Genomic DNA, 17,760 nt, shown 5'->3' with positions numbered 1-17,760 from the left:
GGAAACAAGGCCGATAATTTTTCAAATTCGATAGATATAATAACAATTTGTTATTTTCTGAATAATATTTTACTCTCTACATGTAAAAATCAATCATTATTTAATGATGTTACAGAATCAATATCTCTTCTAGGAAAATTGCGTACATTAATTAATATTTTATTCACATACTTTTTGTAAAACTTCCAGAGTTAATGTCTAAAGATGTAATATTCATCTTTTCGTAACTATTCAGATTAAAACAGTATTTAAAGTTGGATACGAATTTTCCCGACGCATATATATATATATATATATATATACACACAACGCGAGAGAGAACTAATAAAATTTAAAAAAAAAACAATAACAAAATTGTACATCATGTAACAAAGAATATCTCGCCTGTAGAAATTTACTTCATAATCAGCATAAATATATTCAAAGAATCTTCAAATTGAAAGACTAGCAATTCGCAATCGCAAAAATAAAGTTAGCGATTCATACGTGTATCACATCTTATGTTATCTTCAATCACGACGAATCGAAAAACAAAACATATACGATGCAGGAGACATACGATACACATGTATATCCAGGATGATCAGTATTTGTTATATATTATTATACGTTTTATAAGATTAGTTTTCCTCCATTCGAGGCTCTGATTTGCGCCACCTGTTCCGGAGTAAGTATTAATTTGCTGCCATTAGGTAGTGCCAGAGCATAGTGATTTCCGGTCTCGTTCACGACTACCACCAATTGTGTATTGGTGTTTGTTGTCGATGGCGGAGGTGTATTTTTTACTGGTGTAATGGATATACCACCCTGACTCATTCGTTGAATGATCTGTGGCGAGATGACGCTCTTCGCCGAGGCGACAGTGATATCCGAAGTGATTACTGGCTTCTGCCTAGACTGATTAACGTTTCTCTGAGTTTGCATCGATCTAGTCTCTTTCTCCGTGGTATTAGCTTTCTCGGTAATGATCATCTCTATCTCATCATCGCTATCGCTGAGCATTATCAGAGATGTTGTCTTCTGGCCATTATTCTCCGTATTAGATGTCTGCGGTGCTCTTCGCCTTGGCGCTGTCTTGGATGTGCGTTGTTGAGAAACATTGCCTTTTATGGGTTTCAAACTAGTGGCTCTTTGACAAGTATCTTTCACAAGTGTGTTGCTTTTTATCATACCATTAGGATGCTGCGAGTTCTGTCGCGACGTCGTCATATATCTATTGTTCTGATTGCTTCTATTCTGCAGCTTTGGCGGACTTTGCTGATTCGTCGTTGATGCGACCATGTACTCCTGAGGTTGAGTATTTGTGGCTACTATGTAAGGTACGTAACTCACGTTGTTGACATATGGTTGAGTCGCCATCATCTGTGAATCTTGTTGTTGAAAGACGGATTGAGCGGCGGGCAGAAAATTTGTCTGTGAATTCTGCAACACGTAATTCGGTTGCGCGCCTGGTTGCACATAGTAACTTTGAACCTGTGACGACCCGACTCCCTGGACGATCATATTCTGTTGCATCATCGGAGTTCCTAGCGGGGTCATAACACTACCTCCTGTGGCGATTCCAGGATTCTGCTGCACCACGTAATAATAATTTTGTTGTGGATTCGCGGGTCCATAATTGCTTTGTCCATAATGATTCACGCCGGACTCATAGATCGGACCTTCGTCTTTAATATCCAGTTCTGAATGCACACTCGACAGATTCGAGTTTGCAAACCGCGTTCGTGGAAGGTACTGCTCGCTTAGGATTCACTTGGTTCGTTGCGGATACGACGGTAGATCCACTATTGTATCTACCTTGCGAATTACCCGGGTTCTCTCTAATCTCCCTGTTATTTGTAAGTTTATTCTTAAAATTATCCTTGCCAGTTTTCGCATTGGCAAGATGAGGCACACCAGACATCACATTATTCTGAGACGTGTTCTCCGCAATGCTCTGCACTTTATGTTGAAATGATTTTAATCTTCGATTGGCAGCTGTGAAATAATATAAATATTATAAATTATAACAGAATTGAATGAGATTATTAGATATTTTTTTCTCTATTAATAACAAATATTTAGAATAAAATTAATTAATAAACAAATAAACTTCATCATAAAAATCAAATTCTAAATAAAAAATCTATAAATAAATAGTAAAATAGGAAAAATAATATATTTATAATAGTTTAAATTTCCTTGAAGATTCGACACTTACACGGACGTTTATTTTTCCTTTTGCGAGAGCCCGGTAGAATCCAATCTTGGTCTGAGTCCTCCTCTTCCGAGTGATCGTCAGAGTGTCGGGCTTTCGAACTAGAGTGAGAAGCGGATGTATCGTCCTGTGTGCCGGGAGCCGCATAGACTGCCTCAACGTCGGTCCATTCCTCCAGCTCGTCCTCGTCGCTCTCGTCGTCTGAATATAATTGTTCTGTGTACGAGGAAACTCCGCGCGTTCGTAATACTCGTCGCGTCTGTTGCTCCGCATCTGGAAAAATTACAAAGGATGTATTGCATTGTTCTCGATACGCAAGACCATTGTCGTACGGAAAATGGAAAATGATAAAAAAAATGATAAAAGGAATTACCTTCGTCATTCGACGCACTTTCGTTTTCTCCGTGTTGTTTGTTGTGTTCTCGCTTTTCGCCACCTTCCTCAATTTGGTTTCTTCTTGTCGGTGACGTCTCGACATCCGATGATTTTTCGCCGTTTCCTTTCCGCCGTTCGTCGCCACTCGCTTCCTGACTCTTGCAGCGATTTTGCTCGCAATTCTCGATCGTATTCTTGCCTTCGGTTGATCGTTGTTGTTGCTGGCCGTCTTGGGTGCCAAATGAGGATAGGGCAAGTTGCGGTAACGTTTGTAACGTTGCGTCTCCGGGAACTGACAGTGGATCCTTGCCCTGCGATCCAAGAACCCACCAATTAGAGCTGAGACCACCCTCACTGGATGAGTCCTGATCCTCCACATTGCTACAACACACCATCAGTTTGTCTGCCATATATGCTCGACAAAGACATTAATATTACTGGAAGAGAAGTGCGGACAACGGCCACATTGTATATCACACATGGATTGTAGCAATCTCAAGAGGCATCAGGTAGTTTTTGAATTCTCCAGATAATAAAAATTGAACTACAAAGATATGAATGCTATATGTAGGAAAAAGATGCATATGACGTTATTAATTGCAGAGAAGAAACATGATGTGAGTTAAAATTAAATGAGATGTAATGAAATAATATTTTCTAATATCCTTTTTGTTTCTACAATTATTTCAATGTGTGACAATGTGAGATTTTAAAAAATAGAAGCTGTATGCTGCTATACATACCCTTCCTTAAAATTAGACCATTCCCTTTGAAGTTTTACCCTTGCTTTTCGCATTGTGTCCTTTAAAGCTGCCTCCATTGGTTCCAAAAAATGTAATAATTCGGTTAACTTCATTACCAATGTCACTTCGCACAGAGGAATAACTTCTATCTGTAAGAGCTGGTTCTTTAGCAAATAAAACATTATAAATAAAAATATTAATCGTATCAAACTTACTTTATTGTTTTCTGAATCACTGACTGAAAAACTGCTAATGAGATCCCTTAATCCTTCCACAGTATCGACTATTAGTTGAAAATCAGAAACACCTAGATCAGATAACATCTTATCAAAATGTTTCTTACACTCATCTGTTTTTGGATCCTTGGATCTTCTCAAATTATAACTAGTATCGAAATTGTTTGTGTAATCCAGATCGTATTCTACATCTTCTTGTAAGTCTAACTCGCTCGCAGACAAAATTTTTTCATCTGCTTCATCCATTTTATCATTCGCTTTCAATTTCTCTTCTTTCTTTACTTCATCTTTTACTGCTTCAATTTTGCTTTCTTCGTTGTTTTTGCTGTCTTGTTCCGCTTTATATCGAGATTGTAGTCGTATACTCTTTCTTAAATTTTTTCCTTCAATCGAATTGTCTGATGTTATTTCTGTTATTGATGAAACTTTTACTTTGTTTAAACTAAAGTCACATTTAGTCATTTCTTCACTTAATGATACACTATCAATAGGAGATGCATAGAGTGAGTCATTAAAAATCATGCTAACATTACTATCACTGATCTTTGTTTCACTCAACTTCTCGTCATCCGACTTGGACGTCAATATTGAAATATCACTTACATTATCACTGGCAGAAACACTTTTGGCATATACATTTTCAGGTAACTTAGAATTTCCGGCACTAATTATATCGTTCAGTTTCTCATCGTCCGTTTTTGAGCTACTGGATAAATTATCATTTGACTTCTCATTCTCATCTTTTTCAAAAGCTAAAATTTCACAAGAACCTATTATATTTTTATATGCTTTTACAACATTTCCTTGCGATGATAATTCGCTATTGCTCCCAAGATCGTTTGTTCTCCTTTCTTCGTTGATTTCCGACTTGAGATCATCTAACATTTCATTAATTATTCCTATACCACAATTGTCATTCTGATTGTTGACAAAACCTTTGAACATCGGCGACAACTCGTTGTTAACAGACTTATCACTAAATGTATTAGTATCATAGCCACTGGATCTTGCATTTGACAATGTACTTTCCTCGGACATTTTCGACAAACTCCTGCAACGCTTCCTATTTATGGCATTCAAACTTATGTTGTTATTATTAGTGCATGTGCTCGTATTACTCAAATTCGTATCTTCGCTGATAAACGAATCTGTGGTGCTATCATTGCTGCACTTATAATTATTCAAATCGTTATTGTTGATACTACTGTGCCTAGTTGATCTGCGATACGATGAGTTATTGTGAGACTGCAATTTTTTTTGTTTATATCTACTTAATTTCGCGCCGATTAACTTGCTCGTTTCCGTTTTTTCTCGTGCTTTGACAGGCTGTAACACAAATAATTCAGAACTTATAAAATTAAGATATTTATATACACACACGATCTCTCTCTCTCTCTCTCTCTATATATATATATATATATATATATATATATATATATATATATATATATAAAATATTATGTTTTATTTTATAAATTCTCCATTAGATATCAAATATTCATTGTAATGAAAGCAACGCATCAGAACTCAGGAGGATAATTACCTTGACGGTCGATAAAATTTTATTGTTCAGACAATGCCTGTAAATCCTGAGATCATTTGGGATAAATTGTGGAAAATAAATGTATCTCGTTCCATAGCGATCGACTCCTAAAAGCGTTTCAAACTGATCCTCCCATGGTTGTTTCGCTATATCTTCCTGAACTGTTTTTCTGGTATGCTATAAAAATTAGAAGAATTTAATTTAATACATTTTTTACTTTCCCTTTTCAAGATTATTGCGGATTTACCATGATTGTATCACAGACGGTTTTCAGCAGCCAGACTCTCTGCTTAAAATTTAGATCTTCAAAGCATTTTCCATCGAGTAATGAGGCGTCGGGAAAGACGTTCCAAAATTCTGGCTCAACGCCAATGGTTTCTAGAACCTAAAAGTCTTTGTTCACATCTCTGGTCACTAGTATATACTATTATATATGTGCATATGTATCTCCAACGCCGCAAAAATATTTGATATAAAACTATAAATAAGCAGTTATTGATTTGTAACAAAATTAAATACGCACTTTGGTTGCATCTTTGTGCTTTGCGTGATAAACTTTGAACCAGCTCGCCATCTTATGCGCGAGAATGTTGGACCAAAATTCATACGGCATCGGTGGCACCTTGCGCAGCTTTGCTTTGGTAATTGGGGAACTAATTTGAAAAAAAAAAATCGTTTACTTAATACAATCTCTTTTTCATATATATCATTCTATAAATCTTATTTAATTTAATTTAATTTAATATAATAACCTTAGCAAACACGTCATGATGTTTGCTAGTTGCTTCGAGGCTCTCGGTATTAACAGCATCCTCTCCATTTCGTATATGGAGAATTGAGGTATACTGAGAGATTCTCTTGTTAAATGGAAAAAGTGGAAAATTTGTGGTATCTGAAAGAATATATTGTGAGAGGTTTTTTTTTTATACGATCCAATGAAATTCACTGGATAAATTATGAATCACAATCCTATTTACCTCCCACATCATTTTCATCTCTTCCTTCATTTCATCGGAGAAAAAATTGTCCTGCTCCCCATCATTTATTCTTTGCTCTTCCTCCTCCGTTTTTCGTTTTCTGTTTCTGCGTGACATTTTGCCTAAAATAAAAATGCAATTTATCAATAAAAAGAAATCCACATGAAACTAACTAAATCAAGATTCATACATTAATTTTATTTCGTGATTCCGCCCTGCAGAATGCATAATACATAAATATTACATTTTTTTTATCGCGTATAATTCCACGACATAATTATTAATTACATAATTGACATTAAAATGAAACGTTACGAATTATCACAGTTCATTGCTATCGGAATATCATAAATATACGCGTGGGATTCTATGCCATTAATTGAGTTGGTAGAATCACGTGTATATTTAAAAAGAACACCTCTCGTCATTTGCGCATAATCATTATCGCCGCTTATGACATTGTCAGTGCAAAACAAACGACGGTGACCTAGTATCGTCGTTATACAAAGAGAGTGTTATCTCGAAAGAATTCAACCTTGTTCATGAAGGTTTTTCTATTGAAAGTGTGCAGTGTGTTGCGTATAATCACTATCTGCATATATAATCTCATTAAATATAATAAATTATCTTATAAAAAAAACTTGCATTATTATAATTAATATGAATTATTCAGTAGCTTCTCATTTGAAAAATATTGTTCATTTATCATTGACTAGCCACATCAATAAAACATTAATTAATCCCTCGCGAATACTCGATTCGCGCCTATCTTGTCATCATCGAATCAATTTTGACGAATCAAAGCGTGACGATAAATTGGCCTAATAAAATTCATCGCGAATACAAATTATCTTCGCTGCCTAACGCCAATAATTTTGATATAAACATTATCGTTTTGCTATTGCTGCTCCGTGAACTTCGAAGGAAACATATTTTGTTAAAGATAATACCATCAGCTGGACAAGCGACTGGTCACGACTTGTGTGAGGTGCCGTTGAACATCGATAAGGATAACACGAATGTTTGTCTTGTAATTATGATGAGACGATCCATTAGAGAGACAGTCACGAAACATTTCCACCAGACAAACGCAGACAAGTTTGTAATCATTTTACAATTTGTCTTATTATATATACAAATGTCGAAACTCATGTCGAGACTACTACCTCCAAATGGCTTTTCATTATGCAATTGCTGTCATTGTATTTTACGTTAATATTATCGCGCTTACGATAATGACAAAGTTTAATTAGTTGTCTCTGGATTTTAAAAATGATTAAGGTAGTCAAATATAGCGTTATGCTAATATAAACTGATTCATATTTATTGTGCACGATTGTCGCGCACAAACATGACAAAAGATGTTTAATGTACTCTCTGAAATTAAAATCACGCAGAATAAAAAATTAAAATAAGATCTTAATTTAATATATATTTTAGTGTAAATAAAAAAATTCCGTTGCAAAAAAATACAATACGACTGCAGTTATGTGAGATAAGCTTATTCACGCACGCCTTTATTAAATAATAATATCATCTTTGTTTAAGGATAGCAATCGCACACAAAGTAAAAAGAGTGTTCTGTCCCGTCGTTAAAACGCATTATAGTTCATAATCACGCGATACATATGCGCTTTTACATACTTTCATCGATCTATCCTGCTTTGCATCAGTGATACACGCGTCCGATGCACTTAATAACATCATAACGGCGATAATAAATTGTCACGTACTTTACGTACGCGCACTTTGTAATGAGAGAGAAAAAGATAGAGATGTATCATTACAGCAACACTACATTTCTTTACACTACGATTACTCCTCGAATACAAATGCCGAATAAAGAGAAACAGATGTTTTCGCAGGGTCATTCAATGCGCGATAAATGACTCGTTCTCAATCGTATAAAATTAGAATGACTGTAGTAATGACTCACGTTTGACATTTCATTTCGCGCACAAGAGTATTATTTTTTAAAACTTTATTTATGCACACAGTGGACTCGTAGTCAATATTGAGAATGATTCGAGAAACGCAGTTCTAAAGTATTGGATTGTATCATAAATGTATATTATATCGCAATTACTGAGGAAAAGTGGCATTTTTATGTTTCATTTTTAAACACTGTATATTCCAGACATGAAAAAAATAGATATTTATAATAGATGAGTCGCGATCTTGTGTATCACTTCCCTATCATTTTATGTCAATATATATATATAGCTGTTTTCAAATATATTTGTTAGAGTTTTTTTCCACATCAATAAAAACTGCAGGATATAATGCCAGATAAACAGCTAATTCAGAAAGAAACAATATTGAGATATGTCACGAGAAACGGTCCCCCAAGAATCGCTAAAGTTGACCAAATTTTAAAATTAATATTCTAGAATCGAAACAAATGATACTTTTATTAAGAAATTTTTTTTCACGAAAAACTAATATTAATAATCAAAAAATCTACCATTAATTAAATTAAAAATTAAAAAAAGAAGCTATGACAATTTGCGTAATTTAACTTAAGATCGTGTCGCATACTATACCTTGTTAGTATAAAAACAATGGGCAGTATTGTTTATCTTTGAAAGATTATGAGCGCGCACACGCATAGCGTAAGGGCTTGCGAGTATTCTATCATTAAAGTTAGAAGGATGCTCGATCGCTATTGTTAAACTTCAGTCAATTGTCAGCCGTCTTGGGGGATGGTTTGATAAAGTGTCACGACAGAAGTCAAAGGGCTTTCCCCATGTATTTAGGCAATAGTATTATCTGACAGAACTTACAAATAGCGATTCTTTTCGAATTGTATGATGAAAAGTTAATCAATATGATAAAACCGAGAATAAATTTAAAAAATTAAAGAAACCTATTATACTTTACAATTATCATAAGGAGATACTATACATCAAATTAGAATTTCCTATTGGATAAGCCTCTTGAATATAAGAGCGCGATAAAAGATAATCAATTCGTGTATTGAAAAAGAAATGCAAATGTAAGCAATTAATATTTTACTTAATAAGGCAATCTAAAATAAAGCAGTCTACGTCATAAGAAGTAAAATCGTTCCTTGATAAGAGAATGTATTCATCGAAGAATGAAATTATTGCAATGAGTTAAAGGAAAGTATGACTGTGAAATGAAGAATTCATCACCGAACTTAGGAAAGACCAAATCGACTTTTAACCTGTGGAACGATGCGCGTATGTTAACGCACGTTGCTTCAAACAGAACGCCTGATTTCGCTCATCAAAGTAAATACGATTCGCATGTGATGCCGAGACGATCTTCCAACCGCAAGTCTACGGATATCAAAAATGAGAATGATTATTACAATACCGCTGACAGAGCGCCCTTAGATTATCTGAAAGCTAACAATTCCATCAACACTGTGCACCTGCAGAATCCTTACAGACCGCCCCAACGATTAGAGGGATTTGCGTCCCGTGATCATTCAAAGGTAGGATTAAAAAAGTCTAAAAAATTTTTCAAATTTTTTACGATAATAATAGACTGCTGTCAATTAGAATAATATTGTAATCGCATTTCTATTATTTAAAATCATATGTGTGTAAAAAATAATTTAATAAAGAAATAAAATGTCTAAATATTCTACAAATGTAAAAAAAATTTTATAATTTATTAAATATTTTTGAAAATTATATTTTTCGATAGTACAAGTTAAATATTATTTAAAAATATATCAAATTTTGTTAAGATTAAAGAAATTAATTTCCTTAGTTTTTGCTTTTTATCCTTATAAAAATTATCCTGATCATATACAATTAATGTACACGCATAAAATATTTAGGGTATGTATCGATCGCAAGATTTTACTCTGAGATCGAGATATAACAACAACTTACTCGGGATCAAAGAGTCAATTGTAAATAGGAACAACGATCAAGAAAATGAAAATGTCGAAAGGTAAGGACAAATCTCTTAAAATCAAACCCCCGATGTATCTCTGTTTAATCTATCGTGACTTTTGTTAGATCGAAGAAAAAGAAGCATCAAGTATTCACCGAACTCGGTCAGCTTACTAAACAATATTGCACGAACAGCACCCTTCACGGTTTGCGTTACATCGGTAACTCGGAATTGTCAATCGTGGAAAGGTAAAATATTCATATAAAAATGTCGTGTAATGTATTTTTGATATCTTGACAACAACTAATCCAAAATTCGAGCTTAGAATTTAACGGAGACCGTAAAATTTGAAACATCTTTCCAGCAGTTGAGAAACCATTTTCAATATAATAGATATTATATCGAAATTGCATCATTAATTATATAATTATTTAGTGATGCACACAAAACTCTAAGATTGGAAAATATTTTAGCATATTTAAATGCATTTTTTTAGAATATTCTGGATAATCTCTTTCACCACCGCGCTAGGAATGGCTGTATATTATATTTATTATCTCTATGAAAAGTGGAATGTATCACCCATCATCATTTCTTTGAGTCCTGAGCCGGTTCCTCTTAATGAATTCCCTTTTCCTTCCATAACAATCTGCAACATGAATAATGTCAAGAAGACTGAAGCAAAGCGGATCGAGCGCGGGTAAAGTGCACATGAACTCTTATCGATAACTATTACTATTAATATATAATTAACATAATTTTATATATATATATATATACAACAATTATTATTATAAAGAACTATACTGTTAAATTAATCAATTAAAGAATCGTTTTTGTTGTGCGATTTTTATTGCCAGGTCTGACGACTTGGATAAAATAATGATGGACGATCTCTGCAATTGGGAAAGAAGCAACGTAACTTATGATCAGGATCAGGCTATAGACTGGAATAGAATGCTGCGGTTTATGATTAATGCACGTAGCATAATACTATTTCCTATAAACAATAAACGCACTGAGAAAATGTTTATTAAGAAAATTTGTTTACGCAAACTAAAATTAATAAAATAAGTAAAATTACGTCTGTCCATCTCTTGAAAAGTCGATAATTGAGAATATTTTAGCTCAGCTTATTTTCATTCTTCATTACTTTGTTCAGGTATCTCAGCCGTGCACAGACATGTTATACTATTGTCTTTGGCACGGGAATCAGACCGATTGCGAGAGGATTTTCAATCCTACGATGACCGACGAAGGTATTTGCTGCAATTTCAATTCGGTGACCAGGAAACATCTCTTCTATAATCCGTGAGTAGGATTCGATTAAATCAAGTTCGCGTAAATGCGTTATTACGCAATTTTGATACATACAAATGAAAAATATTTTACGAAAATCTAATTTCTAATCGCTGTAGAAGAAAAGTAGAAGAAATTTTTGACTTAGGCATATATTTTAGACACGATTGGCCCGATCTGAATATAACATATCCATCCGTCAGCGTCGATTGGAATGCTGAAAAGGGATATGACGCAAATATGCCACCGGATGTCATACCATGGAGACCATATGGTGCTGGACTGTTTTACGGTTTGACCTTAGTACTGGATGTAGAATCAAGTGAATATTATTGTTCGTCGACTGCTGGCATGGGCTTTAAGGTAAACCCCCTTCTTGTTATTCTTCTCTTTATCTCACAAGCCAAGATTTCGGCCTTATTAAAAAGCGATTTTAAAGAAGCCATTTGTCGTCTAGAGAAATAATTAATAATTAGCAAACATAAATATAAAATTATAAAATAATTAATGAGTTTCTTTCGTGAATTGAATTATTTTCTCAGGCATCAATTGATTCTTGAATACAATCTACAAAGAATTACGCGCCTTAATGAAATGACGATGCTAAAAGATACGGTCCATTTTATAGATGCTGCTCCACAATCCCGTGGAAACACCGAAGATCGCCGATTTTTCGTTCTCGATCACGCCAGGCGAGGAGACCCGAGTGATCGTTAGACCGCGAATATCGACTGCCAACTCAGCGATAATCTCTATACCCCAGAAGAAGAGGAAATGCTTTTTCACAGCCGAAAGAAAGTTGCGTTATTATCGGACGTACACGCAGAGGAATTGCATACTGGAATGCGAGGCAAATTTTACGCAGGAAATTTGCAATTGCGTGCAATACTACATGCCAAGTAATTATCACATTAGTCGTTGATTGCATAATTTTCCTGTAACAATATATTGTTAAATAATATTATTTCTCTGTGCAATATAAAATATTATTATATATCTTAACTGCAAATAATCAAAAGATCCTTTCAGTTCTGTTTAAGCACTCTAAATTTAAACATAATGCTAAAACCATATATATACTAACATTACGAATATAGTTTGCGAATTAAAAATGCGAGAAAATAGATTACAAATTGTTTTCAAAACAATAAAAAAATGCTTTGTACCATACTAGCATATTTTTACATTATACTAGCACATTTCTATACTATAACAGTGGAACTGTCTGCAGAATCGGCGAAAACACCGATCTGCGGCAAGAGAGATGAGCAATGTGCTACACGTGCCAGACGAGCTATGGAAACCAAACTCTATGACGAGGATTTGACGACTCCGATAAATGTTAGTAGAATGTGAGTTTATTGTTTGAAATTATACACTCTTTTAGAAGAAGAAAAGCCGCGCGATTGCTCACGAGTTTTATGTATTTATTTTGCAGACCGAGTTGCAACTGCTGGCCAGGCTGCTTCGAGATCAATTATAGAATAGAGCTTTCGCAGAATAAATTAACATCGACCTTCAACATCAATAAACAATACATAAAGAAGAATTTGGATTATTTCACGTAATTATTTCATTTAACGTAAAGTACATATCGTAAAAACTGTACTTGTTAATGCAAAGAAAAAAATGCAACAGGTTGACATTTATTGTTAGATTCAAAGATACAAGGTATCCCGAAAATTCTTTATAAATAGACTCTTTATCTTTTACAAAACTTTTACACTAGAGTTTTAATACAAATTCAATTTTGACTACGAAAAATTGGAGAGAAGTTATTAAGATAAAGTCGGTTTTTTTGGACACCTTGTATGTGCACCTGTACGTATATTATTCCCCTCGATATGCTCTTATCGAATCATATACTTACAGGCAGCTTTGTCGTAAATTTTAATACATATGATATATTCTATTTTTTTGTAATGCATTTCATTTTAAAATTATTTACGCAGGGAAAATATAGCGGTTGTTCACCTATTCTTCGTAGATTCTCAATTCACAAAATACGTAAAAAATGAGCTCTATGGATTCACCGAATTTCTGTGTAAGTATCCGATTTCGAGAACGATTTATAATTATAAAGTAAAATCAATCGAATATAATTTACAGCAAGTACGGGAGGCTTGTTGGGTCTTTTTATGGGCTTCAGTTGTCTGTCATTCATGGAAATTGTGTATTTTGCAACTATGCGGCTGTGGTGTCGTTTATATAATCGTCGGGAATCACAGAGGCCCATCACGCTCCAGATACATCCGTTAGATGATAAAAGAAAAGTGATCTATCCATTCGCGAACTGAAGTTCCGTCTTTTCCGATGCGAATTCAATGCAAATACGATGTAAATAGCGACTTATTGTTAACATATTATAAAGTGTATTATCGAAAAATATATCGGGTGTGTATGATGTATTCAATAAATTAAAAATATTTACGATTCCCGATTCTCTACAGAATAACACGCGACTGCTCCGAAAGAAAATATTTTGAATTATTGTAATTGCATTAAAATGAGTTAATTTTCGTGTTTATAAATATAAAACAATTAACGAATTAAAAACGACGAAAGATACGAAGGAATTTGCAGAATGTATTAAACGTCATGTTGTCTTGAGGTCCTCGAAAACTATAGGAAAAGAAAAGACTCTCGTTACTTTGACAATTAAAAAAACACGTTCCTTCGTGCGCGCACATATTTATGATTCCTTAATACGTATCATTAACGCGTAAATTAACAATGTTGTAATAATATCGAGCCAAACATTCAAGGTTTCGAATCGTATTTTATTGACGACACAGTCGCGTTTTATCATAATACGGAAATCCGAACTCACCGGAAATTGCACCAAGTGTCAGTCGAACGTTTCGCCGACGAGGAAGCCGGATTCTTGCGTCGAATCGCACCCGTGACTCTAACTGTCATTCGAAGATCGGATAACTCTCTGAAACACACAATTCGTATATGAAATATTGTGAGAAAAGGAACAGGGGGAGGAGGCCAGGCATCCTCGTCGTGGCGAAATTATCGCTTCGTGTTTCTTCGTTTTCGCGATTTTACCTTTGCGTTCCCGGATCCGTTCGCTCAGAAATGCGATTCTCAACGATGATGAGGTAACGTCGCCACCAACATCGCGGCACGCCGAGAAATTCGAGTATTCCGAGAAAACAGCGTGGAAATCTCTCGTCAAGGCTATACAGACACTAGCGACGACGCCATGACAGTTGCGGCGGTTAATGTCACGTACTCACGCGTGCGACGTACTCAAAGCCGATCAGCTGCGATCACGTCACATGGACACAAGGATTTACACATATAATATAATCATTTTTATTATCACGAAACAATTAAGATTAAAAATCATCAGAAATAAAGAGACGAACTGTCATAAATAGTTACAGCTGACACAGATATTATTGCATAGAATTTGCTTTTAAAATTAAAAGTTTACATTTAGATCTATATATCTTTTTATCATCGAGATTCTCGAATGAATAAAAAGTCAATAAACTGAATCCTCGGATCCTTGTACAAACAATTCTCTTTAAAACAAAAAAACTTTGAATTAAGTACGCTGAAATAAATATTTAGAATAGTAGCTAAACATAAATATTAAAAAGAATTATAGATCTAGATTATAATTGATTTTAACAAAAATTCATTCAAAACTTATTTACTACAAAAATTACAATTGTATTAAAGAAAGTAGAAAAAAAAATATATTAAAGTAATGATTTTCCTCTCTTCAATAAAAGCATTATTAAAAGTTTTTTTTATAAAATATTAAAAAAAATATATTTAAAAAATTATTTTAATATATTTTTGTCAATTCTAGAAAAATATATTATATATGTATATATGTGTGCGATTAGAAAAGAAATCAATTACGCAAATAATCGATAATTCATAATTGTATCGACATTACGTATTGGAGTATTGATAACATCGGGTCTGGTAATGAAGTGATGAACTTTGCAAATGATTATTGTGACCTTTCGAAATCTACAAAGTTTTATCTTTTCATATATAATCAATGTATAAAATAACATGTGTGTTTCTCTTGTGGCTCACACGCGTTCACGCACGCACGCACGCATGCACAAACCGACGAAAATAAAGTTCACCCAGGAGTCTTCAAAAATGAAAATGTCCATAACGGACATCATTTATTATTATTACCTAAGATCTGATATAATCGTGCGCTAATTTCCTTTATTCGGTACGGTTGCTCGTTATCTAGGCGATAATCAAGTATGATACACGTTACATTCAAAATTATCGTATCTAGTTATATTGACAGCAGACTAATCTAAAGTGACATTCTTCTTATGACTTCTTCCTCTCCTTTCCCCTCGTATATAAAACGGTGTATACATGAATAAATTTGTCGGTCACGGCCGTCTCATACAACTCGTGTAACTCGCAGCGAATTCCTTATTATCAAAAATTAATTTAACTTATAAATTTTCGGACAAAAAGTAAATTTATAAAGTTTACTCATCCTTTCAAGCGAGAGATTGTTCCTTAATTAAAATGTATAAAAATTTATTTTCATAAAAGTTTTAGATATTTTTTGGAGAACAATGTGTAAATTTGTTATTTTCTATTTTGAAAACAATTTTTTCTTGAGATAAAATAGTAAAATTGATTCTTTTAGATTTATATATCATCTTCTTAAGTCAAATTTTCTTAATATACATTGCAGATAAAAATTTGTTATCTTATAGTCGCAAGAGATTAACACATATTTAATTATTTTATAATAATTCATCTCTTAATTCCGAACAATTAAGAATTCATCGATTTCCAATTGCACTTACATATGCAATAAGCAGAACTAATGGAAAAAAAACTTAGTAAAATAATTTTGTTCACTGATATCCGCGAAGAAAAAATATTCTTGATAGCTAAATCGAAGAAAGAGAGAGATAGAAATAGAGATAGAGCACGATAATGAAAGAGGATAATTTAACTTACATCAAAGTAACGCATCATAGATACACTTTTTTCCTACATCATTGTGTTATATAACATAAATAATTGAATGAAATGATTCTAGTAGACGCGGATTAAAAAAAAAAAATTAAAATATACCACGTGATATTCAATGTATTTCTGTAAAATTAACATATTAAGAATACCAACAGGTAATCGTAATGATGGCATTCTATTAACGAAACGGCTGGTTTCTTTTCCACTTCGCTCGTGCGCGACATTTTTTTTTACATAACAAACAATTTACTAAAATGTTTCTCGAGGAATAAATAACGTTTAAAGCCCACGTGCTGTCGTCGTATTCGTATGATAATGCGTTATAGATTAGCTTAAAAAATTGCAAATTTGTCCAAGGGTCTTTAATCTTCCTTACGTTTTACGAGAGGCCATTTAATCCTAATTTACATTTCGTCGCTCAGAACAGGTAACGATATCCACAATACTCAGTATCCGGGTATCGCCTTTACAATCGTTACGCTTAATTGTATGATATAAAGAACAGATAATTTATTAGGAACGTGTTTTATTATCAAAAATCACTACGATCGTCATTATACTGTCCACAGATATCTTATAAATTAATCCAGCGAGGCATGATAAATTAATCTGCATGTAGCATGACCTCTTTCATTCGTACATGATGAATACTCAAATTATTAATTATATCAAATCAATCGAATCGGATAAAGTGTTACTAAGATAAAAATAGTATGACGCTTTAGTGGAATGGAAATATATAAATTGGACGCAGAGATGTGTTATTGTTAGTTTGCATAAATATAAAATTACAATACGTGCAAAAAAAATACAGCTGACATTCTCAGGCCTTTAAAAGTTTTCGTGCTGAAAAAAGGGTCGAATGCTTAAAGGGATTTCGGGGATATTTTTGTGTTGAGGTATTCTTCTGGGAACGCAAATTTTCCGTTAACGGACAAATAAAAAATTCAATTTTCATAAAATCTCATTACCCCGAAACCTCGACCCTTAAAAATAAGAGTGCAAAAATTATAATCAATCCCTGATTTTGCTTGTTTACGTTTAAAGATTCTTACAATTACATACGAACACGATAATAGCGATAAAATAAGATATTTTCAGAATCTCTACACGTAGAGGTTTTTTCTCTCTTGTTTTACAAACGTATGTACAGTGAAATCGCAAAATCTCGCCGAAACCAGAGTAAACATACGCGTAATATTAAGGAAGACGCTTCCAGACGATTTTGATTCAAACGGAAGCTCTAAGTTCTTTGTCTATGAAATATTATCTCGGAATACGTGGAATTGCTGCGGGAGGATATGACTGCCAAAAATCGCTTCTTTTAGATTGCTTTAATTAAATTATTTGGCAATTACAATTAGTAATTTAGCGAATTAGAAATACATTATTGGAAAAATTGATCTCGTTTATAAAAAATATATTTACACGATGTGACTATGTGGAATAGTTAAATAATAATAAGTCTGAGAACAGTGCGGTCTGTATCTCCTGCAGCAATTCTCGACAAACTACTTAGAATTACTAACAATTC

The 17,760-nt window shown here is 33.6% G+C and overlaps 2 protein-coding genes across 2 annotated transcripts; one reads left to right on the top strand and one right to left on the bottom strand.

Moving 5' to 3' along the window:
* Positions 1–46: 46 nt before the first annotated feature.
* LOC126850489 (putative uncharacterized protein DDB_G0282133) lies at positions 47–15,830 on the bottom strand. Its single transcript, XM_050593566.1, is given in 14 exon segments — positions 47–1,699; positions 1,701–1,977; positions 2,201–2,470; positions 2,571–2,953; positions 3,316–3,464; positions 3,531–4,877; positions 5,095–5,271; positions 5,342–5,479; positions 5,618–5,747; positions 5,847–5,986; positions 6,072–6,193; positions 14,071–14,178; positions 14,295–14,512; positions 15,414–15,830. Coding segments are annotated over 11 exon segments (4,215 nt in total). The 5' UTR covers positions 6,189–6,193; positions 14,071–14,178; positions 14,295–14,512; positions 15,414–15,830; the 3' UTR covers positions 47–612.
* On the top strand, positions 9,099–13,857 carry LOC126850553 (pickpocket protein 28-like). The gene is made up of 12 exons (XM_050593689.1): positions 9,099–9,531; positions 9,883–9,998; positions 10,067–10,189; positions 10,438–10,641; positions 10,802–10,919; positions 11,104–11,252; positions 11,402–11,603; positions 11,869–12,139; positions 12,472–12,592; positions 12,679–12,804; positions 13,193–13,284; positions 13,350–13,857. The coding sequence occupies exons 1-12, from the start codon at positions 9,211–9,213 to the stop codon at positions 13,535–13,537; spliced, it is 2,031 nt and encodes a 676-aa protein (XP_050449646.1). The 5' UTR covers positions 9,099–9,210; the 3' UTR covers positions 13,538–13,857.
* Positions 15,831–17,760: the final 1,930 nt, after the last annotated feature.

The sequence above is a fragment of the Cataglyphis hispanica genome, chromosome 6 (assembly GCF_021464435.1).
Source record: "Cataglyphis hispanica isolate Lineage 1 chromosome 6, ULB_Chis1_1.0, whole genome shotgun sequence".
Lineage (NCBI taxonomy): Eukaryota > Metazoa > Arthropoda > Insecta > Hymenoptera > Formicidae > Cataglyphis > Cataglyphis hispanica.
This window is presented reverse-complemented; position numbering and strand designations above follow the sequence as displayed.

Coding starts and splice junctions, on each gene's coding strand:
- LOC126850553 (XM_050593689.1), top strand. CDS start 9,211: ATGAAGAATTCATCACCGAACTTAGGAAAGACCAAATCGACTTTTAAC. Junction 10,642..10,801: donor GCAAAGCGGATCGAGCGCGG/GTAAAGTGCACA, acceptor TTTTATTGCCAG/GTCTGACGACTTGGATAAAA. Junction 12,805..13,192: donor AAGAATTTGGATTATTTCAC/GTAATTATTTCA, acceptor TTATTTACGCAG/GGAAAATATAGCGGTTGTTC.